Below are 23,457 nucleotides of genomic sequence, written 5' to 3' on the forward strand. Positions count from 1 at the left end.
AGAAAATTAGGAGTTGGAAGGGACCTGGAAAGATCATCTAATTCAACCCCCTCTTCCAGAGCAGGGTTACCTACAGGAGGTCACACAGGAACACATCCAGGTGGGCTTTGAATGTCTCCGGGGAAGGAGACTCCACAGCCTCCCTGGGCAGCCTGTTTCAGTGCCTTGTCACCCTCACAGTGAAAAAAATTTTCCTTATATTTGTATGGAACTGCCTATGCTCCAGTTTATAACCATTGCCCCTTTTCCTATTATTAGTCACCCTTGAGAAAAGCTTTACTCCATCCTTCTGGCACTCACCCCTTACATATTTATAAATGTTGATGAGGTCCCCCCTCATTCTTCTCTTCTCCAAGCTGCAGAACCCCAGCTCCCTCAGCCTTTCCTCATAAGGGAGATGTTCCACACCCTTCATTATCTTGGTTGCTCTGTGCTGGACTCTCTCAAGCAGTTCCCTGTCCTTCTGGAACCGAGGGGCCCAGAACTGGACACAATATTCCAGATGTGGCCTCACCAGGGCAGAGTAGAGGGGGAGAAGAACCTCTCTCAACCTACTAACCACCCCCCTTCTAATGCACCCCAGGATGCCATTGGCCTTCTTGGCCACAAGGACACATTGCTGGCTCATGGTCATCCTTCCATCCACCAGCACCCCCAGGACCCTTTCCCCTTCACTGCTCTCCAACAGCTCAATCCCCAACCTGTACTGGTACCTGGGGTTGTTCTTTCCCAGATGAAAGACTCTATACTTGTCCTTGTTGTAGTTCATTAAATTTCTCCCTGCCCAACTCTCCAGTCTGCCTGGGTCCCTCTGAATGGCAGCACAGCCTTCCGGGGTGTCAGGCACTCCACCCAGTTTTGTGTCATCAGCAAACTTGCTGATAGTATGCTCTGTTCCCTCATCCAGGTCATCAATAAATATATTGAATAGTACTGGTCCCACTACTGACCCTTGAGGGACCCCGCTAGAAACAGACTTCTAACTAGACTCCATCCCATTGACTCCAACTCTCTGGCTTCTATCCTTCAACCAGCTCCTGATCCACCTCACTACCCAATCATCCAGGCCACACTTCTTCAGTTTAGCTCCAAGGAGCTAAACATCAACCAACTGATGTGGGAGACAGTGTCAAATGCCTTCCTGAAATCAAGATAAACTATGTCTACTGCTCTGCCATCATCCATCCACCTGGTTACATCCTCACAGAAGGCTATCAGGTTGGTCAGACATGACTTCCCCTTAGTAAAAGCCATGTTGACTGCTCCTGTTAAGCCTCTTGTCCTTGGTGTGCCTGGAGACAGCACCAAGACTGAGTTGTTCCATTGCCTGTCCAGGGATGGAGGTGAGGCTGACAGGTCTGTAGTTACCCAGGTCCTCTTTCTTGCATTTCTTGAAGACTGGCGTGACATTTGTTTTCCTTCAGTCCTCAGGCACTTTTCCTCTTCCCAAGGACTTACCAAAAATGATGGAGAGTAGCCTAGCAATGATATCCACCAGTTCCCTCAGGACCCATGGATTTATGGATATCCAGACCCATTAACTGATCCTTAACCCAGCCTTCATCAACCAAGGCAAACTCATCCTTTACCCTGACTTCCACAGCAGCCTTAGGGTCCTGGGACTCCTGAGGATCCTCCAGCTGTATGCACAGAGGCAAAGAAGGTGTTCAGCAGTTCTGCCTTCTTTGTATCCTCTGTCACCAGGGCACCCACCTCATTCAGCACTGGGCCTACAATGCCTCTGGTGTTGGTTTTATCTGCTATGTATTTGAAGAAGCCCTTTCCTGTTGTCCTTTAACCTCTCTTGCAAGGTTTAATTCCAAGGAGCCTTTTGCTTTCCTAGCTTACCTCTCTGCATTCTTGGTTAACAGTCTTACATTCCTCCCAAGTGACCATCCCTTTCTTCCACAATCTGTAGGTTCTCTTCTTCCATTTGAGTTTACCCAGCAGGTCCCTGTTCAGCCACACTGGTCTCCTAGTTCCCTTTCTTTATTTCCTTCCCATTGGGATGCATCAGTCCTGAGCTCTGAAGAAGTGGTCCTTGAATATTAACCAACCATCTTGGGGCCCCCCTACCTCCAGTACCCTCTCTCATAGGATTTTCCTCAGCAATTATTTAAAGAGGGCAAAGTTGGCCTTTCTGAAGTTCAGGGTTATGATTCAACTTGGAATCCTGTTTCTACCACATCAGATCCTGAACTCCACCATCTCAAGGTCACTGCACCCAGGGTTGCCCTCAACCTTCACTGTTTCAGCCAGGCCCTCTCTGTTGGTTAGGACAAGATCCAGCAATGCTCCACTCCTAGTTGGCTCCTCTACCAATTGCATCAAGAAGTTGTCATCAGTGCACTGGAGGAATCTCCTGGACTGAATGGCTGGCCAAGTAGTTCTGGATATCTTTGGATGTTAAATATCAGTAGATGTGTAGTCACAGAGAAGCATAGGAGGACACAGTGCTGCTTTTGTGCACTCACTGTATCCTCATACAGTGTGTCCCCTAAGGAGTTAATGAAGATTGTGCATGCAGTCTGAAGTTTAGCATTTTGCAGCTTTGAGAACGCATTTCTTAATTTAGATTTTAAAAGCTCCACAGCTGTTAGCATCAAGTACTCATGTTTCTGAACTCAGGACAAGTAATGCTGCAAAAATCTGGACCATTTGCATGGTTTCTCAATGTTTTCCTTAGTGTTGATAGAGGTAATCATGTATGCCTCATTCAGTTCTTATGGAGGATATAGAAGCTGCTATTTGTCTCCTCTTACTGACAGTGAGATAGCAAAGTTGGCTTTGCAGGGGAGCAGTTTATAAAATAAGCAAAATTATTTTTTTTGCCTTCTATTTTTTTACCTCTCTGACATTGTGATGTTCTGATATCGAGCTTGATGCATTTTTCCTCAGGTTAAAGGACTGGAAGTCTCTCTTTCAATCAATCTTTCAATCAGCTCGAACTCGGGTTTTCATCTCTGTCCTTACCTACATCACATTTCTTGTGCCTCTTCCTGTTCACCCCACTGTCATGTGTTGAAAACTTCGTAAAATCTCTCTTGATCCTACAGTAAATTTACAGATATGCCTGAATCACAGGCTTCTTTTCTTCTGTTGTGATGTAAAAAGTTGTGGTTCTTCTGGTGATAATCTCCAAGATTGTAAGGATGGAAAAATAAAGTAAAAACAAAATGAAAGTACAAGTTCCCTGTAAGTCATTAAAGCAATAGTACAAATGAATGTTTTCCTACTGAAAGAAGGGAGAATTCCTGGAAGACTGCTTTGTGAGGAGGTCAGGTAGCTTGGGAATTTCACTCAGTCTCTTCCAAAACATGGTGATTACTACAGCATGCTTTGGAATTCTCTGTGTGGGTGAATTTCACTGTGGGGGTGACAGAACACTGGAACAGGCTGCCTAAAGAGGTTGTGGAGTCTCCTTCTTTGGAGACATTCAAAACCTGTATTGATGTGTTCCTGTGTGACCTACACTATAGATGATCCTGCTTTGTCAGGGGCATTGAGCTAGATGATTTCTAGAGGTCTCTCCCAACCCCTAACATTCTATGATTCTATGAAAATCAGGTTTGATTTCATGTCTGAGTCGACAGTTTCCTTATTTTTTTATTTTTTAAAAATTGCTGTTAATCATATGACAAAAAAACCACAAAATCAAAAACAGACCACACACACACACAAACTAAATAAATAAAGTAGCCACAGACTTGAGGAAAGGTTGTCAGACTCCAGTACTTTCTGGCCACATTCTTTGAGATATTCCAAATGTGGAGGATGTAATGCTTAATATCAAATGTGTTTATTTGGAGATACCTGATGTGACACAGGATTTCTTGATTCCACAGAGCAGTACAAAGTATACTGAAATCACAACAATTGCAGTACACTTGGCAAGATGTATCAATGGCAGTGTACAGTTCTGTCATGTTACCAATGTGAGTTCCATTACTGGTCTCTAATGAGCTTACCATTGCAACACTGAGCATTCTCTGTCACTGAGAAGGCATGAGTGGGTTGAAGCCAATCCAAGCCCATTGCTCTTGTCAAAATTCCTTTCTTAGTTGTTCAGCTTTTGTATTGGGCTGAGCGTAGTCATTTCCTGCTGGTCTGGATAGTTCAGGGAGATGTTCACGCTCTTTAAGGAACTAAGAACATGAGAAAAAGGTGCATATTATTTCATATTTTTTCGTGGCTTGTTATGTTGAGACATTTGCACCACCAGTTGAGACATTTATCTGCTGATAGATGTGTAACAACACCTGTCACCTAAAACAAAGGCCAAGCCAGGGTTCACTTTGTGTTGAGATAAATAGAAATAAGTTTGGTTTTATAGATAAGACAAATAGCTTGCTTTGTAAATGCTGGGGTCAGTCACACCGTATTGTATTCCCTGAGCTCTCTAGGCAAGGTGCCAGTACAAGATACAGACCAGGGCCCGTTGCTCCTGTACTTTAACAGACATGCTGTCTATAGAAGATACTTTCTCAGAGACTAAAAAGTCCCAAAGTCCCAGCTGCTGAGCTGATAGGGTTTCCACTGTAGTTCAGCCTTAACAAGAAGAAGAGAAGAAAGGGAGATGGACTTCCAACATACAAAATCATCCGTGGTAAGGAGCATCCAGTTATCAGCTTTTCTATCATATGTAGATACAGGGAGCTGAAATATGAAAGCCATTACTAAGTCACATAATGAACATCAAAGGGAATTGACTGGAATGATCTTCCTTGAGAAGGGTTTCTCTCTGAAGAAAGCACTGCCTGTTATAGTTTACAGAATTGTTTTTTTGGTCAAGCATCTACTTAGAATCCTTTAAGTGGTGGTGAATTGTGAGTTTGGCTAAACTAACTTTTTCCATGGGTAAGTAATGTTGCTTTAAACTATTTGTTCCTTAGTATATCTATTTGTTGCTTAGACTTCCTTATTTGAAGACTACAGTGTCCTGGCATGGAATGTGTCCCTAGAAATTCTGGATAAGTGTCTGCTTGCATTACCTTGATAGATAGGAGAGAGTAACTTGAGGCCTACTCAAAAGCTGACTCAACAATGTATGGATTTTAATATGGACGATATTGTCCCAAATAATATTATCCAGTTAAGCTTACCAGCTAGTTTCTGTTTAAAGTCAGACAAAACCAGGGTATGGATAACTTTAGACAGAATATTTGTAGGTTTTGAGTTGCAGGAGCCCAAGCATGGAAATCTTTCTAGGGCTTTTCTTCATCTCTAGAAAATAAGATTTCCAGGTAGGTAACTTCTCTATCTTCAGCTTGCCTGGTCAACCATGTCAACTATCAAGAAGTCAGGAAGTAATAATAAAGCCTGCATTTAGCCAGTCTATTGACTTTTACTGTTACATCCTAATTAATGCTCACATCTGACCTGTTTTTTCCTGTGCTGTCTGTTGCAGTGCTTCATGGCCACAGCAGGGAACTAAGCAGTGTTAGAGGAAACCGACGTTAAGGCGTATAATTTCCACGCAGCTGATTGGAAAAGCAGTTGTCACTGCCTGCCTGGCACAGCATGGCATTTGGACTTGGTGTTCTCTGGCTGTTACTATGGGCAATACCAGGTAGGAGTTTACTAATTGTGTATCTGAGTCACACAGAAGAAGTGAACCAGATGCTCCTGGATTGCATGTGCCTGTGTGAATGAAATGGGAATAAGGCAGGAGCTGGGAAATCTTGTGACTCAACAAAAAAAGTTCTTGAAAAGATACAGCTTCATAAGCAGCAATTTATTTCGATGGAGGAAGGCAGTTGTGAGTAGCTTTTTTGAGTCAGTTTCAATGAGGCTGTTTCAGGAGAGGTGCATGGGGGCAAGAGAGGGTAGTGGGAGATTTTGAAAAGTTTTATTTCTGTTTCTGTTGCAGGATAGCAATTTAGGAATAATGTATTGCCTGTGTTCAAAGCTACCTTTTTTCTTCTGTAGTAGGATGGATGATATATAAGAAGCATAAATGCATTTGTTTCATCTCTCATTTCTTCATCTCCTCTGCAAATGTGTATTTCGTTTCAAAGATCACAGGAAAGCCCTGTAAGTTTCTGCTTCAGGCACAGAGGTAAATTATTACTGTGACCAGGCAAATGAAAAATTATAGTAATTCTTAGTACTGCCTTTGTGTCATAGAGAGACTTATTCTGCTGCAGGCAGTTTTGACATGGTGACTGCAGAACAATATGCACAAACACGGGGTTTATTTCCTTAAAAGACAGGGTTTGAATTCTGGCTGTGAAGGTTATAAGCTATCAGGCTTTCATATCCTGTAATATAAACAGGATGGATGATGTTCTAAGACTTAAACTGACTACTGAATTTTGGAATGTTGAATGGAGGGGATAGCGATAGGCATTAACTAAGGCTGTGTTCACTGCTGTTTTGAAGCAGTGGTCGAGATCACCTTAAGGTGATCATGGTGGCAAGCTTTTTGAGGAGAACATGAAGCTAAAGTTTTTGTTGTAGTAAACAATAAATAAGGCTTTTTGTGAATAAATGAAACATTTTTCTATGAGATACCGAGTACCTGCTGTAGGATTAGAAAAAAAACCAAAACGCAGCAACTTCAGTAGAAGGTGATAATGTGCAATAAATGTTGAATTTTGGCTTGTAGAGAATAACAGTTTTATGCTTTTGATGTTGCTATTAATTGTTAGCAGGCTAGAATATCCTCTATGATATGATAAAGAAAGTCTTATTTTTGTTCTTTAGCTGCAGTTTTGCTACCCCCTCTTGATTCATCTGAGAACATGTTCATTATACTCAGGCTGCTGGCTATATTCCAAACTTCTCCCTGTATCTCAGGTACCAGCACACTGTTTAGGGGCTAATACATTCTCCTATCAAGTATTATTTTAGTATAAATTTTAGTATGTATTTATTTTCATTTCAATAATTTGTAGTATTTGCTATCCACTGAATATGAACTCTAACTGAACTGCTGATTCCCAGGATATGTTTGCTGAAATACATCAGTGGATGCTCACCTTTGCTAAGTTCAAAAGGACTTCTTTTTTGGTGTGCAATCTCTAAGTTGAATTGACTCGGGCTCAGGGAGTTGTTAGATGTTCATTCTGAAGTCTTTCTCTGTACCTGAGCTTGTCCTTCCAAAGGCTACTTTTTCTTTTAAAAAGAAATTTCTTACCACTTTTTCTAGCTTCAGGTAATGAGAAGGCTGACTTAAAATAAGAAAGACTTGACAATGCATCACTGAGAGAAATGGGCTCATTAGTGAATATCTTCTGAAGGGTATTGAAAAATATGACCTGGTTTGTCAAAAGAAATATAGATACCCTACTGTCTTCTGCTTAGATTATATTTATTGGTTTTGTATTGTTTTGATTTTGTGCATGATAGCTTTTGGCTAATGATGTTAAACTGCCTTTCATGAATGTCGTGAGTTGACCTTGGCTGGCTGTCAGGTGCCCAGCAAGTTGCTCTGTCACTCACCCTTCCTAATAAGAGAGAAAAATATGATTAAAAGTTTGTGGGTAAAGATCAGGACCAGGAAGGGAGATCACATACCAGTTGCAATCAAGAGCACACCAGGCTTGTCATAAGGAAGTTAGTTTAATTTATCAGAGTAGGATATTGACAAGTAAGTACAAATCTAACAACATCGTCTCCTCCACCTCTCCCTTCTTTCCAGGTTCAACTTCATTCCCAGCTTGTCTTAGTTTCTTCTCCCCAGTGGCTCAGGGGGATAGGAAATGAGAGTTTCAATCAGTTAATAATGCTTTGTCTTTGCCTCTCCTTTGTTCTCAGTCTTCCCCTGCTTCACCGTGGGGTCCCTCCCCCGGGAGACAGTCCTTCACAAACTTCTCCAGCGTGGGTCCTTCCCATAGTCTGCAGCTCTTAGAACTGCTCTAGCTTGGGCCCTTTCCTTGGGGTGCAGTCCTTCAGGACTGGGCTGCTTCAGTGTGGGTTCCTTGCAGGGTCACAGATCCTGCCAAAAAAAATGTTTCTGCATGGGCTTTTCTCCATGGAGCTGCAGTTCCTGGCACAAGGCTGCTCCAGTGTGGACTCATCACAAGGTGGACAGCTTCCTTTAGAGCTCATAAACCTGTTCTGGTGTAGGGTCCTCTAGAGGCAGCAGGTAGATACTTCTCCACTGTGGACCTCCAAGGACTTCAGAGGCACATTCTATCTCATTATGTTTTTTGCTGCAGGCTACAGGTGGATATCTGCTCTGGCACATGGAAGACCTTTTTCGTCTCCTTCTTCACTGACCTTGGTGTCTGCAGAGTTGTTTCTTTTGCATTTTGTCTGCATCTCTGTCTTGGCTGTGGCTGTTGCACAGTGTTTTTTACCCTTTCTTAAATATGTTACCATGGAAGTGCTACCAATGTTGCTGATTGGCTCAGTCTTGGCCAGCAGTGGGTTCCTGGTGGAACTGCCTCTTTCTGACATGGGGACAGTTTCTAGTGTCTTCTCACAGAATCCAATTGCCCCCACCCCTCAGCTTCTCTACATAGGTATTCCTTATAATATTAGGCTAATTCCTCTGTCTTTTATCCATTCACCAATGAGATTCTTTTTTATTGAAATGGATTTAAATTATTCTGGCCATGAAAAAAGTTAATGATTTTTATGCTGATGCAATTTTTTTTTTGTATGAGAAACAGATGACAGTGCTTTCTACCATAGAAACAGCAGTTGAACTGGGAGTCCAAAATCTTGGAATCATATATTTTAGCTCACATCTTGAGCAGGCATATTCTAATCTGGCATTTGAGGGATACCTTGCAAAGTACTGCTACTGAAATGCATTTCTGCAAATACAATTGCCTTCTAATGGCTGATGCTCAGTTTTCTCATACTGTGTGTTTGTGTTCTGGTGCTTTGTTCTGAGATTAGGCACTCCAACAAAAATGCAAAGATGGATTGGCAGGTAATCTCAGTTGCTGTGCAGCCTAGTCTCCTGTTTTTAACTCCATACAGTCCAGTTGTACATTACATGACCTGACAGAGTCTTTGCTAGTGTGCTTGTCTTTACTCTAGGGGAGAGTGTTTCTAAAAATATTACACGCCATCAACATTCAATGCATTTCACTAATGCTGGTCTTAGACTTTGAAGAGTAACAGAAATACCCTTTTCTTCATATGTATCTAACACATGAAACAGTACAGGAGTGTCAAAGGACACTTGAAGACTTAGGTATGCTTTTGAAATGACATTGGAACTACTAGGCTGGGGTCCCAGTGCTTTCTTTATTATGGTTAGATGTTCTGGTAATGCTTTATGGTTTACAAAGCTCTTTCCAGAGAGACAAGATGATGTAGTGCCTGATTATGATCTCTGACGTTATAGTCAGTTATGCAGTGTGCCAGGTTAGTTCACATTGTCCATATCTCTGTTGGAAGTGGTCTCATGTTTCCAGGGTTGTAATGGCTGTGCCCTTCTAGTTTCTGACTGCAAATATCCAGTATCACTGATGGGGCAGGAGAGCCATCTGTTAAGTGAATTACTGTGCTTGGATGCTCTTGTGTAAATTAAGGGGAGGATGGTCTATGGTTTGGGTGAATTGTTTTGACAAGCCTGGTCTGTGGTTTGGCTGGTCTGTGGATTGTGAGCACATCCACAGCCTGGTACAAAAAAAAAAAAAAAAAAAAGGGAAGGAGAAAATTTGTTCTTTAGATGTGGGTGGTCTTTTTTCTTCCTCTGCTTCCCCTTCAGATAGCACTTGGTGGATTTCAGTGTCAAACAGGGATTATAACAATTCATGGAAAGAAAACAGTACTTGGGCCACTGAAGTATCTAGTGAGTTTTGATCATCTTGGAATCTTGGACACAGAAGTGAATGATAAAAATCCTGAAGGCTGCTGTAATGGCCACGAAAGCTCATTGTACATGTAACTCGAATTGTAACACTATTTGCTTTGTGTTTGTATTGAGGATTTGCTTTTATGTAATGCAGCTTTTTTTTTTTCTATTTGTATTTCTCTTCCTCCCCTTACAGTGCTTAATCTGTGGCCAGCATCCTTACTGAGGCCCAAGAGAGCACTTGGGCCTCCTGTATGCTTCCTAAAGGCAGCCTGTAGAGAAAGAATAAAAACACATTCATAGTGTATGGAGAGGCTGGCTGTTGCTAGAGTAACTGATGAAGAGACATTTCGGGTGTTGGTGAAGATCTCAGTAATACAGTTTTTCTGGTTTTCAGTTCCTTCTATAGGGTAAACCTTCTGTAGTAAAAGCCATTTTCAGCATTTATGCTATAAAGGATACTTTTTAGGGATTTGTAACTGCTGAAAATTGGATACTACATCTTTTTCATCTGAATACAATTGATGGACACACCTTGTGTATAGTATATTCATCCATTCTTGCCTACCTACTGCTGGAATTTAACTTGTGTGTAGCTAGTTGAGGCAAGAGATGAAACGTTGATTACTTTGACATTTGAATTACACTGTTAGATTAATTTAGCATTGACAGGGAAATAATTTTGCCATTGTGCATTAATTCTGAAGCTTAACCTTTTTTCATTCCTTCTTGGGATGAAACCAAGGCCTTCTGACATTTGAGAAGTGTGTGGATAAGGTCTGTGGCTAGAATGTTTACTTGGGAGATTTAGGTTCAAAGTCATGCATTATCTTAGAAATCTGCTGAATTTTTTTTTCTTGTGGGTAATAAATTCTTATTATGTGGGAGGTTGACTGTGCAGTGTGGTAGTTAAGTATCAAACAAAGTGGAGAGTGAGAACTGAAGCTGTGTTTGACATCAGGATGAGCGTGAACTTGAAGTCTGGCCTTATGTTAGAATTTTGGATTATTCCAGTTGCTGGCAGTCTGTCTCTAAGGCAAGAATTGTTGGTCATTGTTTTCTGAACAAATAAATATATAAACTTTCAAAGTTCTTTCAACAGGTTGGTCTCTTCTTCAGGGATGAGGTAAAGAAGGGAAAGGATGAAAACAGCCCTCAATTGAGCTTTTTGACCCACCTGAATAGTGTTGTTCCTAAAATAATAATTGTAATGAGCTGTTACTGACCTGATACTGCACATTCACATCATCTTTCTGTTTTAACTTATTAGAGACCTGTTTCTCATCTCCTTGATTACTTACAGGATTTATAAAATTGATATGGGTTGAAAAATTACAGAATTGTTAAATGAGCTGCCTGACTCCTGTACTTCTTGTTAGCCCAGATCTCTGCTGGCTTCCTAAGCTGTGCAGACAGCTTAAAGGAAAGACTTGTGATGACAATTCAGAGTCTCTACCAGGGAGATTTCCTACTCCTTGATTTCATTTTTACTTCCCATTAGCTCAGCAGATTTGAGCTGCAATCCATTAGTCAAGCTGCCTCTTTCTTTTTCTCCTGCCATATGCTATTGGCAATAATGAGGTGTCTGCCACCAGAACTCAACTGCCAGCTTTGTTAATGATGTGAAAAGCATGCAGTTTGTTTTCCATTACTGTCTTATCTACACAATGGTGACATTTTGGTTGTGAAAACACAATGGTTTTCATTGGCTGATGTAGCAAATCTAGTTGAAGAATGTCTGGGGTTTACTCAACTGTTTTTTGAATCAAGATCAGATTTTTGGAGAGAGGAATTCTGAAGAGCAGCTGCAGCCAGGAAGACAGCACTATAAAAGATGTTTAAAATTGACTGACATGTACACAATGTTAATTTATGTTTGATTTAAACACTTCACATTCAGTCTGTGATGTGATGTGATATGTGATGACAATAATTCTGTTGTCATATTAAAAGAGTACAACTTCACTGCAAAGGAAGGAAAGATGTTCTTGGCGCAAGCTCTTGGGATTTCACGTGAACTTACGGTTAAAGCAGCAAAGGTCTGATTCAGTCCAGCTTTTATATTAAACCCAGCAGTTGTGTTGGTGTGAGATACTTTTCAAGTTTGAGTGAGATGCAAATGTTTCTCCTATGTAGATTTTTGCTGCTTTCTCTCTCAAATGAAACCGTGACATGTTGTTTGAACTTTGCTTTAAAACACATTTTGCGCCCTGTGTTGAGGGGATAATGGAGTCGTCCTTGATTTTTTTTCCTGTTCCCCACACTCTTCTTGTGTATTGACAGCTCACTTTAGTCTTGTTATGTATTTGTATTTGTAACAAGGGACTTTGCAGAACATATCATGCTCCTACACTGCAAAATCCTCTATAGTACAAATACCACTGCAAAGGGACGTCCTGAAATAATAAAAATTTAAAAAAGCAGTGGCAACGTTGGTGAAAGCAAATTATTATATTTAAGCAGGGTACCACCTGTCTTTATCTTGTCTCCTGTGATAAGGTATTTTTGGTCACATTAACCTCTACTATGACTTGGTTGTAGTGTTGTGCCTTATGTTGGTGATGTTGTTTCAGGTTCCAGCTGCGAGCAGTGCCGAGAAGGATCCACGTACTCGGATGCAGTAATATCTCCCAACTTAGAAACCACCAAAATTATGCGAGTTCCTCACGCTGTGACAGTGTCTGACTGCATAGCAGCGTGTTGTGACCTCTCTGGGTGTGACTTGTCCTGGATGTTTGAACGACGCTGTTACATTGTGAACTGCCAACGCAAAGAGAATTGTGAACCTAAAAAAATTAAAACTGTGAAGTCCTATCTTACTTTTGTGCTGAGGCCTTCTAAGAGGCCAGCCTCACTGCTAGGATTTGGGCAAGTGATCCCAAGTATGGTCATGGGACTCCAGAATGAGCTATCTGAGGAAGTGAGTAACCTGAAGGAGCTGTCTTTGCATAGCAAAGATCCCAGCCTTGAGGAGATACCTGAATACATTGATGATTATAAAGAGTTGGAGCAAGACCCCTTTCAGGTGAGCATCAAACATGAGCAGAAGGAGAGCACGGATTATGCTGACTGGGGCCTGGTGGTGGCAGGTGAAAAAGGCTTCAACTCTTCAGTGGGTGATGATGGAGACAATCAGGAAGACTTTGCTGAAAAGAAAGAGGAGACTGGGAAAGTGGAAGGCCTTCTCAGTAGAAACAACTCTGAACAAAGCTTTGTCACTGAACACTCCATAGAGAGGTTGTCATCTCTCTCAGAGGTTACACCATTTCCTAGGAAGACATCTGAAGGCAAAGCAGCTGTTCAGCTTCTTGCACAACCTGATGATGCGTTGCAAAAAGAGGTATGTGTGCCCCTCAGGAAGCAGGCAGAGTATGGTGAGGTCACTTCAGTGTTGTTCTGTTTTTCAAATCAAATTAGTTTATAGCTTTATAATGTAACCCTAACACTTAAATTACATACAGGGAGAGGATTATCTTCAGACTCAGGTGAATCACTAAAGGACCCTTTTCTGTTGGCTAATAAGGAGAAGACCTTTTGGGATGCTGTGGATTTTCTTTGGAAGTGTACAGGTGACTCATTAGAAGAAATTAGCTGAGCAATAACAGTGCATCCTCTAGTATCCACAGGCCAAGACCAGTAAACATAAGGTCCTCCATCAGTAAAATTAAACCTGTTCTAGGGGTTTGGTGTTAAAAATGCATAGTGGTGTTACAGATGTAGTAGTGCTGAGCAAATAGCTTTTATAATGCTTTTAAAACATATAAGAGAAGCAAGGTACATCAGGAGAGGTGATGGTGAGTTTGGACCATGATGTCCAGCTGCATAAAGTGGATAAGAAGTTTCTGTTCTTAGAATAATTTTCTTGAGTCTGGCAATAAGAAAAGTAAATTAAATATTTAAAAACTAATTTAGATGCTTAAGTCAAATGAACCTGTTTTCTGTTTTTGGCAACCAGTTTGATCAGTTGGGACTAGAGGGGGTATGGCTCCTTCAGAACAGCATGGGATCCCAAGGAAAGGTGAAACAGTCTGTAAAGTCTGTATTTACTAGGTTTGACACACACCCCTCCTGGAAGGAAGAGAAAATGAAACAGTGTTAGCTGGATTGCTCTGAATTCCACCAGATTTTTTAACCAGCAACTACCTATTTGTTGCTGTAAAAATGCTGTTATTGTCTTCCTTTTTAGGGGAGAAAAGCACATGTAAATAAGAAAGTTTCATGAAATGTGTGATAACTGAAGTTCCTGGAGGGGATGACTGCAGAAGCAAAAGCATGTGTAGAGAACAGCTAGTCTTAAGACAACGTACAGTTGAATTTGGATGCCATTGCAGTGCAGCAGTTTCTGGGCTTGACTTCAAGATCTTCCAGGGTACCTCCTGGAAATGACTGGGATTCTTGGTCCTCTGGGAGTGCTGTGAGGAACACATGCAGTTGCTGCAGCTGGGAGAGGACAGCTAGCAGAGACTGAGGCCTCTAGCAGCTTCTTGCAAGCTCTGTCAAGCTGTTCTTGATGGTAGGGGGAAACTTAGGAGCTTGGACTAGAGATAGCCATGAGCTAGACAAGAGTGTGTAGATCAGGACTGGCAAGCCAACTGTTATGGGCAACGTTAGGGTGCTCCAGGCTATCTGATAAGGAAGAAGTAGATAAATCCTTTAGGCAACTGGGAGGAGCCCCTCATCCTCCCAAGGGATTTAAAGCAGCCCAATACCTACCAGAAGGGCAAGAGAGCAGAGCACAAGCAGCGCAGGAGGTTTCTGGAGTGCATTGATGATACCTGCTTGATGGATGCAATTGACAAAAAGAGAGGCTCTGCTGGACTTCACCCTTGCATGCAAGGAAGGATTGGTCAGGGATGCAGCTGTGGTGTTCTAGCTCCTGACAAGGATTGGGAATAATTCACAAATTAGGGTCACAGCCATGCCCATCAGGAGAGCAGCCTTTGGCTCATTGTGGGATGTGCTAGGGGGAATCCAAAGGGAGGCTAACATGGAGATAACTGAGGACCATGAGAACTGGTTGCTTTTCAATGATAACCTCCCCCAGGCTTGAGATGACCTGTGACTTTTAGGATTGACCAAGTTGATCTGGAGTGTATTGGCACAAGTGATAAGATACTAGAACTTGTCTGCATGCATATGGAAAAATATTTGATGTCAGATAAAGTGCTGTTCCAAGTTGAAAAATGAGTACTGCTTCTGCAAGCAGAGTTCACAGGAGAAGACCTGTTTTAAAAAGTATTTACCCTGCAAACTTTGAAATAGGAATAAATTACCATGGGAGTTTAGGCAAGAGTGGTAGAAACTTGTTTTTTCCATTTGTATGCTACCACAGTATACTGTGCCTGCTGATAAAACTTAGAGTGACATTCTGTCATATACTGGACTTGCAGTTAGTTCTAACAAAGTGCTATAGTTGATCTGTTCAACAAAGTTAAAATTAAGGAAACCCAATCACCACTGTACTAAGCTCATCTCCCACTTTCCATTTGCTAGAGGAAGCTGTCAGTCATGTTTTATCACAAAATGTTTTTTGTTGGAAAAGACCTTTGAGATCATCAGGTTCAACTGTTAACCTAGCACTGCCAAGTCCAGCACTAAACCATGTCCCCAAGCACATCTGTACCTCTTTTAAATACCTTCAGGGACAGTGATTGATAATTCAGTGAAGAAATTTATTCTCATATCTAATCTAAACCTGTCCTGGAACAACTTGAGGCCATTTCCTCTTGTTCTATCACTTGTAACTTGAGAGAAGACACTAACTCCCACCTTGCTACAACCTCCTTTCATGTAGTACAAAGCAATAAGGTCTCCCCTCAGCCTTTTTTTCTACAGGGTAAACAAGCCCAGTTCTCTCAGCCACTCCTCATAAGACTTGTGCTCTGGACCCTTCACCAGCTTCATTACCCTTCTTGAAAAGGTGCTGCTGCTCCAGCACCTCAATATCCTTCTGTAGATGCAAGGGCAGGGACTCTAATCTGCAGAACAGTGGGTACACCATCCCCACCAGAGCTTTATAAACCACCCTAAAATCTTCATTGTTCTGTCTTAAAGCTATCAAGCACAGACAGCATAACACAATAGAGCCAGCATGTAATTAAGAGGTACTATGTAACAAGCTTCCATAGATTTGCTTGGGTTTTTTTAATGCCTAAATTCATTAGTTCTCATGCATTTGTGGACTTGTGCAGCAGCCCACAGTGAGGATTTTGTTGGCTGTTCCCCAAACTGTTAAGAGTCAGGGGTGTGGCAACTTGGACTGAACAAAAAAAGGAATGCATAGGAAAAGGTTACAAGGTCTTAACATTTTAATGGCAATTTGCTTCTGTTTTTCAGTATATAACAACCAAATATACTCACTTGTTAGTACAGAATAGTACTTTTAAATACCTTAGTATTTAGTAAAGAATAAATAAAGAATAAGCCAGACTGTTTTGGTTTTGTATGATACTGTTTTCTACAACAAGATGACTTGCCTAGTGGATGAGGGAGGAGCTATGGACATTGTCTCTCTGGACTTTAAAGCTTTTGACACTGTCTCTCACAGAATTCTTTTTCAGAAACTTATTGCACTTGGCTTGGATAAATATATCCTGCATTGGGTAAAAAATTGGCTGGATGGTTGGGCTGAAAGAGTGGCAGTGAATGGAACTAAGTCTGGCTGGCAAGCAGTCATGAGTGGTGTCCCCCAGGGTTCAGTGCTGGGGCCTCTTCTCTTTAATATCTTCATTAATGATTTGGATGAGGGGATTGAGTGTACCCTCAGTAAATTTGCAGATGACACCAAACTGTGTGGCTGTGTTGATCTTTTGGAGGGTAGAGAAGCCTTACAGTGGGACCTGGAGAGGTTGGACCAATGGGCCAAGGTTAATTGTGTGAGGTTTAACAAGGCCAGTGCCAGGTCTTGCACCTGGGTCATAACAACCTACAGCTACAGACTTGGGGAAGTGTGGTTAGAGAGCTGTAAGTTGGAAAGGGACCTGGGTGTATTGGTTGACAGTCAGCTTAATATGAGCCAGCAGTGTGTGCAGGTGGCCAAGAAGGCCAATGGCGTCCTGGCTTGTGTTAGGAACACTGTGGCCAGGGAATAGGGAGGTGATCATCCCTCCCTCTGAGTACATCCCTCTGTACTCAGCTCTGGTGAGGCTGCACCTTGAGTACTGTGTTCAGTTCTGGGCACCTCACTATAAGAGGGACACAGAAGTGCTGGAGAGTGTCCAGAGAAGGGCAATGAAGCTGATGAAGGGCCTGGAGCACAAGTCCTGTGAGGAGCAGCTGAGGGAGCTGGGGGTGTTCAGTCTGGAGAAGAGGAGGCTGAGAGGTGATCTTAGAGCTCTCTTCAGCTGCCTCAAGGGAGGTTGGAGTGAGGAGGGAAACAGCCTCTGCTCCTTAGGGAACTGTGATAGGACCAGAGGAAATAGATGGAAGCTGTGCCAGGGGAGGTTCAGGTTAGATATTAGGAAACATTTTTTGACTGAGAGGGTTGTCAGGCATTGGAATGTCCTGCCCAGGAGAGTGGTGGAGTCACCATCCCTGGAGGTATTTAAAAGGCATTTGGACCTGGTTCTTAAGGGCATGGTTTAGTAGTTAGCTTATGGTGTTGGTCAAAGGTTGGACTGGATGATCTTGGAGGTCTCTGCCAACCTAAAACATTAAGTGTTCCATATTTTTTTAACAATGATACTAAGAAAGCTAATAATTAGAATTTGGTATATCCGGCTTCGTCCCAGAATGCTTTTCTGAAGGCTCATATGAGGTCTGTCCTTTCTAAAATATTTTCTCCTTTATGATTCACATTCAGGAAGAAGGCAAATGTGCTGGAAATTAAGCCTTAGAAAGAGCATGCAGTAGCTCTGCAGTACCATGTTTGTGCAGTTTGAGCATGCATTAAGACTTGAAGCTTGCCTCTGTTGTATGTGCTGGCCGATGGAAGCAGGTTTTAACCAATCATCAGGATCTCTGCTCACTGAACTCTTTGTGCCTTGTGCTGTAGAGACGCTGTGCAACTTTGAGTTCATCTGAAGTGTGTGGCAAAGAGAGCTGAGCAATTTTGTTGCCTGTCTCTGAGTGATCATGTAAATGCCGCTTTATTGATGATATATAAGGCCGAGCTTACTCTGTAAATCTGTACTTTCATTTTGCCACTTTGGCCAAAATAGAAAGATTGTACTTACTCTTTGTGCACTGCCTGTATAGATTTTTATTATAAAGTGAGATGGAGGGGGACTTAATTTTGTCTGGGACATGGAGGAAGCACTCCTGTTCAGTGTTTGCATTCGACTAGCACAACCATTGAAATACCTGTGGGAAGGCTGAGGAATGAGCTTTCTTCTTTCAGTGCAGAAGGAAAAAAGATCCAAAGCTGGGTCAGTCTTTAGCCCCAGCTGGTACTGATGATGAAGAGCTGATAAGTAAACTGCAGTTAAGTGATCTGGTAGTGCTCTGTTAGCAGAAATGTGTGGGTTGATGGGATAGCTCTTCATTTTATGTACTGTGAAATGGCTCTAGAGGTTCTCTATTAAAGTAGAGATGATGTGTTCCTCAAGGGTCAGTACTTGGACAAGTGCTATTTAACATCTGTGTCGGTGACATGGATAGTAGAATTGAGTGCACCCTCAGCAGGTTTTCTGACAACACCAAACTGTGTTGTGAAGTCAACATGCTGGAGGGAAGGGATGCCATCCAGAGGGACCTTGACAGGCTTGAGAAGTGGGCTTGTGCAAACTGCATGAAGTTCAGCAACGTCAAGTGCAAGGTTCTGCACCTGGGTCAAGGCAATCCTATACATGAATACAGGTTGGGAGGAGAAAGGATTGAGGGCAGCCTGAGGAGAAGCCTGTGAGGGTGATATCGGACCAGAAGCTTAACGTGAGCTGTTAAATGTGTGTTTGCAGTCAAGGCAGGTGATTCTCCCCCTCTGCTCTGCTCTTGTGACACCCCACGTGGAGTATGGTGTCTGGTTCTGGAGTCCCCAACATAAGGACATAGAGCTTCTTGAATGTGTCCAGGAGAGAGCCACTAAAATGATCAGAGGGCTGGAGCACCTCTCCTATGAAGACAGGCTGAGGATGTTGGGATTGTTCAGCCTAGAGAAGAGGAGGTTCCAAGGAACTTATAGCAATTTTTTGATATCTGGAGGGGGCCTGCAAGAGAGCTGGGGGAGGGCTTTTTGCGTGGGTGTGTAGTGAGAGGACAAGGGAAAGTGGTTTCAAACTTGGAAGAGGAGAGATTTACGTTAGACATTAGGAAAAAAATGTTTCCTGTGAGGGTGGTGAGACACTGGCACAGGTTGCCCAAGGAAGATATTGCTGCCTCTCCCTGGAAGTGTTCAAGGCCAGGCTGGTTCAGGCCTCGTGCAACCTGGTAGAGTGGGAAGTGTCCCTGCCCAGGTAGGGGGTTGGAACTTGATATCTTTAAGGTCCCTTCCAAACCATTCTGTGATTCTAATAAAATACAGAAAGGTAAAGAATCTGGAGAAGCAGAGGTGTTGAGAAGCTGCCAAAACTTGTGAAGTCTTTGTGTCCCAAATAGGAATCCTTTGAATTTAGAAAAACAAGATGGCAAGCAGTTTTGATAAGTACCTCTCCCTCCACTTCCCCAGGTTCAACTTCAGTCCAGACACATCTCCTCTCCCCTTCTGAGTAACCACTCTCCTTCTTTTCACTGCAGATTATGCTCCATCTCTTTGGTGAGGTGATAGGCAGGATAGGAGGTTGGGGTCAGTGCATTGCTGTTTCCTTTTTTCGACTTGTTGCTTCTTTCTCTTTTGTTCCACTGTTCTTTCTTCCTACTTGTTTCCTCAGCTTTGGTGTGGGCTTCTCTGTCCCCTGGGAGGTGGCATGAAGTGGGAATCTCCAACCCTGTACCAAATAATGTCCCCTTCCATGTGTTTCCTCACATGTCTCCTGTTGTGCATCCCCCCTCCTCTTCCTATGTCCCTTCTGCCCAGTGGCTATTTCCCTGTCTTAACTGAGAATGGTTGAAATCTTGGCACATGGAGGCTTGTTTCCATGGATTGCCAAACAGTCTGGGAGCAGAGGGGTGATACCTGCAGCCACATCATTAACACCCAAACCCTGCCAGTTATGCCTAACACAGACTTTTGTCTTTAATCTGAATCTGAAACCTGGAAAATTTTTAGCATTTCTTACAGAACCTGATGGGGAAAAAAAACAAACCAAAACCCAAACCAAAAACAAACCACAAACGAAACCCCGCAGTCCTCCTTTGACAGATTTTCTGTATGAGAATAAAATCACTTTGTAACATAAATCAGTAGGCTCACCCTATGTCCTGTTGGAGAAACAGCATACCTCCAAATCTAGAAATGTGAAAAATGGCTCACTTATGACAATTGTTTCTGTATAACTCATTTTTCAGATTGCTGTGCCTTCCCCTTCTTCAGACGAACTGGATTTCTCCTCAGGTGTGTCAGATAAAACCCAGACTCCCACAATGGCCCCAGAGAATATCACTGAAGGTGCAGTCATGCTGCTTCCCACTAATTCTGTGTCATCTGATCCCATGCAGCAGTCCACACCACCTGCTGCTGCTGCTGCTAAAGCAGGTAATGTTTCAACAGTCAAAGTTTGAGTGGTATCTAGAGAGGCTGGGTTGGCTTTACTGCTGTCAGACTTCCAAACTTTTATTAGTTATGAGATCACACTTTATCCAAGTGTAGTGTCATTTCATTTTAAGCATGTAGACTTACAGTAACACTGCACCCTCCAGACTTCCTAGCCAGTTACTTCTGAGGCAAAACTCTTACCAAGTCCATCCTTAGTGGGAAATTCTAACTCAAGCAAATGCAGCAAAGTAAAAAACAAAGATTAAGTGTTTTGTTGTTTTTTTTAAATGAGTTATTTTTTATACTTGCTGAGAAATCCCTTAGGCTGTCTGGACTTTCAGAATAGTCTCTTCCAGGCAAACTGTTGTTTTTTCATGACTGTTGGATGTTACTCCCTCTCAGAAACTCTTCAGTAGGGCTCCCAGAACCTACAGCTGTCAGATATCATGCAGAACAGGGGTGCAAAATGAGGAAGCCTTAATAGGGAAGAAGCCTATCCCATAGTACAGGTGAACATGGCCTCCCTGTCACGGAAAAACACGGTTTTGCACTAATTTCAAAGCTGTGAGGAAGCTTATCAGACTTTCAGCTGCAGACAGTAAGTTGTTTTGAAAAGGATGTTTGACCACTGTGGCTGTGTTGAATTCTGTATCTCAGAGCATCTCCTTTCTCCTGCTGAGTTTCCCATCTCCCTGTACATGGTGACAAACTGTTAGAAGGGCCACAAGAAGCAGAGAAGCACAGGTGTGTGTTCTTCTAAACTCCTGGTATATTGAAGGATATGGAGACCTAAAGACCTTTGCTTCTTGGCAGAACAAGTCTGGTTTGGGACATTCTTGGCACTTTCTGCCAAACTGCAACGTGTCATACAGGACAGTGATAGAGATAGCAGGAATAGATGAGCTACAGGAGATGCTGCTCCAAGGAAATAGATCATCATTACTATTGAGCATTGACTAGGCAGCTTCTCCTCCTTCTTCACAGGAGGAGGCTGAAGAGGATCAAAAGGGAGTTTGGAAGAAGCTGAAGTGCAGGAGGGAATCTCACCATAAGTACTTTGTGCAAGGATCACCTCAAGTTTGTGTGTGCTCAGCCCTACTCTCTTGGAAGGCTCAAAGGCTCCTTCTCTCCTTTGGTCATCACTCTCATCTAGCCACTTTATTCTTATCTCAGGTGGAGTTCAGAGGATTTTTAGAAGTACAGTCCACTCCACTGGTGTTTAGGGTGACTCCCATGAGCAATTGTGTAGTCCTGAGTGAATTTAAGTAGCAGTGACAGAAAGTGTGCTTTTATTGTGGCCTCTTCTCTTTGTCCATTTTTAGACAGACCACCAGCCACTGCTAAGTACCCTCTTGCTCATCTATTCAGAGTTTGTAAGTTGGACATTAAGACACTAATTAATGTTTATTGGAGAAGCTTTGTTCTGTGTATTTCCAATATTGAAAGGAAGGTGTTTAAAGCCTTTGAAGTATAGGTCTACAGGAATCTTCCCTGAAGTTATGCTTTGGTATGTTTCTGTAAGGGACTGGATTTATGGACTTTAGAAATGTTTGGAAGGGGAAAGAGTTTTCACAGATGAGAACTAAGACGGTGGTCCTGGATGGTAGGTAGACTGAATATGGAGTTCAGCTATGAAATGACACCTTTGCCCTTCTATACAAGTGGAACTTTTAAAAGTTTGAAAGCTGGACACTGAGCTGTGCCTCAGGAGTGCCATGCAAACATAGAAGTAGTGCTTCTTGGTGAAAGAAGGTTTTATAATAGAGTTCCAGTATGGGCTATATTACTTTGTTCAGTTAGGATTGTTATGGTAAAAATGGCCTTTTTTGTCTTTAATTTTGTATTTTTTAATTTCTACTTTTCCCTAAATAGAAGCAGGGGAATTAAACTTGGCATCTGAGGAAAAAGAAAAATTTTGGTTTGGTAAAAGTTGATGGAGGTGTAGTTATAACTATAATTATAATGGATTGTTATTTCATTATGTATTGAAGAATCTTTTTTGGTTTTTCACTTATCTTGCCTATTCACTGCAAAGTGTTTGTTAAAATTTTATTTCATCAATACAAATCATATTTAAAGATACTAAATTTTTACCCATCCCATCTGCTAAAACGTAATGTACTTATTCTGTCTTAGATACAGTGAAAGAACTTGTTGTGTCTGCTGGAGATAACATAGAAGTGATGCTACCCAAAAATGAGGTTGAACTGAATGCCTTTGTTGTCCCACCACCACCTGTAGGTGAGATGAATGGTCCTGACATACAAGGAGATGCATGCACCAAATGTGTAAATGCAGACAAGTCCTGAGTTATGTGAACATCTACACCTCAGGATAAAACCACCTTTCTCATCTCTTACAACTACCTTTTTTGTGACTCCAACTGCAGATATTTCCTCCTTTGAAATTTAGAGAAATTTTTATGTGGCTTTTATTTTCAGAACCTGAACTCGTTAGCCAGATAGTTCAATAGAAAGCCTGTAGCTCCTAGGAAGAGATCATGTGGCCCAGGTTATAGTATCTTGGTGTAAAGCAGAGTGGGAAGAAAGATTATGCATGCAAAATTTACCTTAAAACTACCAGCTTCCACGCTGCAGCAGAAAAAGAATATATATCTCATAGGAAGCAATGTAAAATCCATTCACTTCATGTGAAGCTGTTTTTTGTGAAGAAGTCAGTCATTTGTGAAGTCTGTCACATCCTTGCCACTTTACTAAGTTACAGCATGCTATGGGAGTTTTAACGTGTTTGTATTGATGAATGTTGAACTTGATTTCTTTCTTTCCTGGGCCTATCTTCAAGACAAAGCTGATTGCTCTTATGCTGTGTTACTGATTTTAGAAACGGCCTACACCTATGAGTGGAGCTTGATCAGTCACCCTGATGACTATGGTGGTGAAATGGAGCGCAGGCACAGCCAGACCTTGAAGCTCTCTCATGTGAGTGAGCTGTAAGCTCAGGTGAATTGTGTCTGTGAGGCTGTTTCACAGGAATATAACCTATGGGAAGGACACCTTCATTCAAAGAGTTCAGTTGACTGCCAGAGTCATCTTCATTTGCATGTGTCACTAAATCTTTGCCAGATAAGATACGTCATTTTTAGAGTGCTCAAGTAATTTTCCAATATAAAATA

At 42.1% G+C, this 23,457-nt stretch overlaps 1 protein-coding gene across 3 annotated transcripts in view; it reads left to right on the top strand.

The window, feature by feature from the left end:
* Nucleotides 1-23,457, top strand: part of KIAA0319 (KIAA0319 ortholog) — a 56,166-nt gene that overhangs the window by 9,477 nt on the left and 23,232 nt on the right. For 2 of the 3 annotated variants that reach the window (XM_071736301.1, XM_071736300.1), the window contains exons 2-6: nucleotides 5,408-5,569; nucleotides 12,331-13,097; nucleotides 20,138-20,324; nucleotides 22,461-22,565; nucleotides 23,166-23,263. In XM_071736301.1, the coding sequence (XP_071592402.1) occupies nucleotides 5,521-5,569; nucleotides 12,331-13,097; nucleotides 20,138-20,324; nucleotides 22,461-22,565; nucleotides 23,166-23,263 (1,206 nt within the window). In that variant the 5' untranslated portion in view covers nucleotides 5,408-5,520. Of the gene's footprint in view, nucleotides 1-5,407; nucleotides 5,570-12,330; nucleotides 13,098-20,137; nucleotides 20,325-22,460; nucleotides 22,566-23,165; nucleotides 23,264-23,457 lie in introns of those variants that run through there. The other variant, XM_071736302.1, reaches the window with a different exon arrangement.

This window comes from Heliangelus exortis, chromosome 2 (assembly GCF_036169615.1).
Source record: "Heliangelus exortis chromosome 2, bHelExo1.hap1, whole genome shotgun sequence".
NCBI classification, from domain to species: domain Eukaryota; kingdom Metazoa; phylum Chordata; class Aves; order Apodiformes; family Trochilidae; genus Heliangelus; species Heliangelus exortis.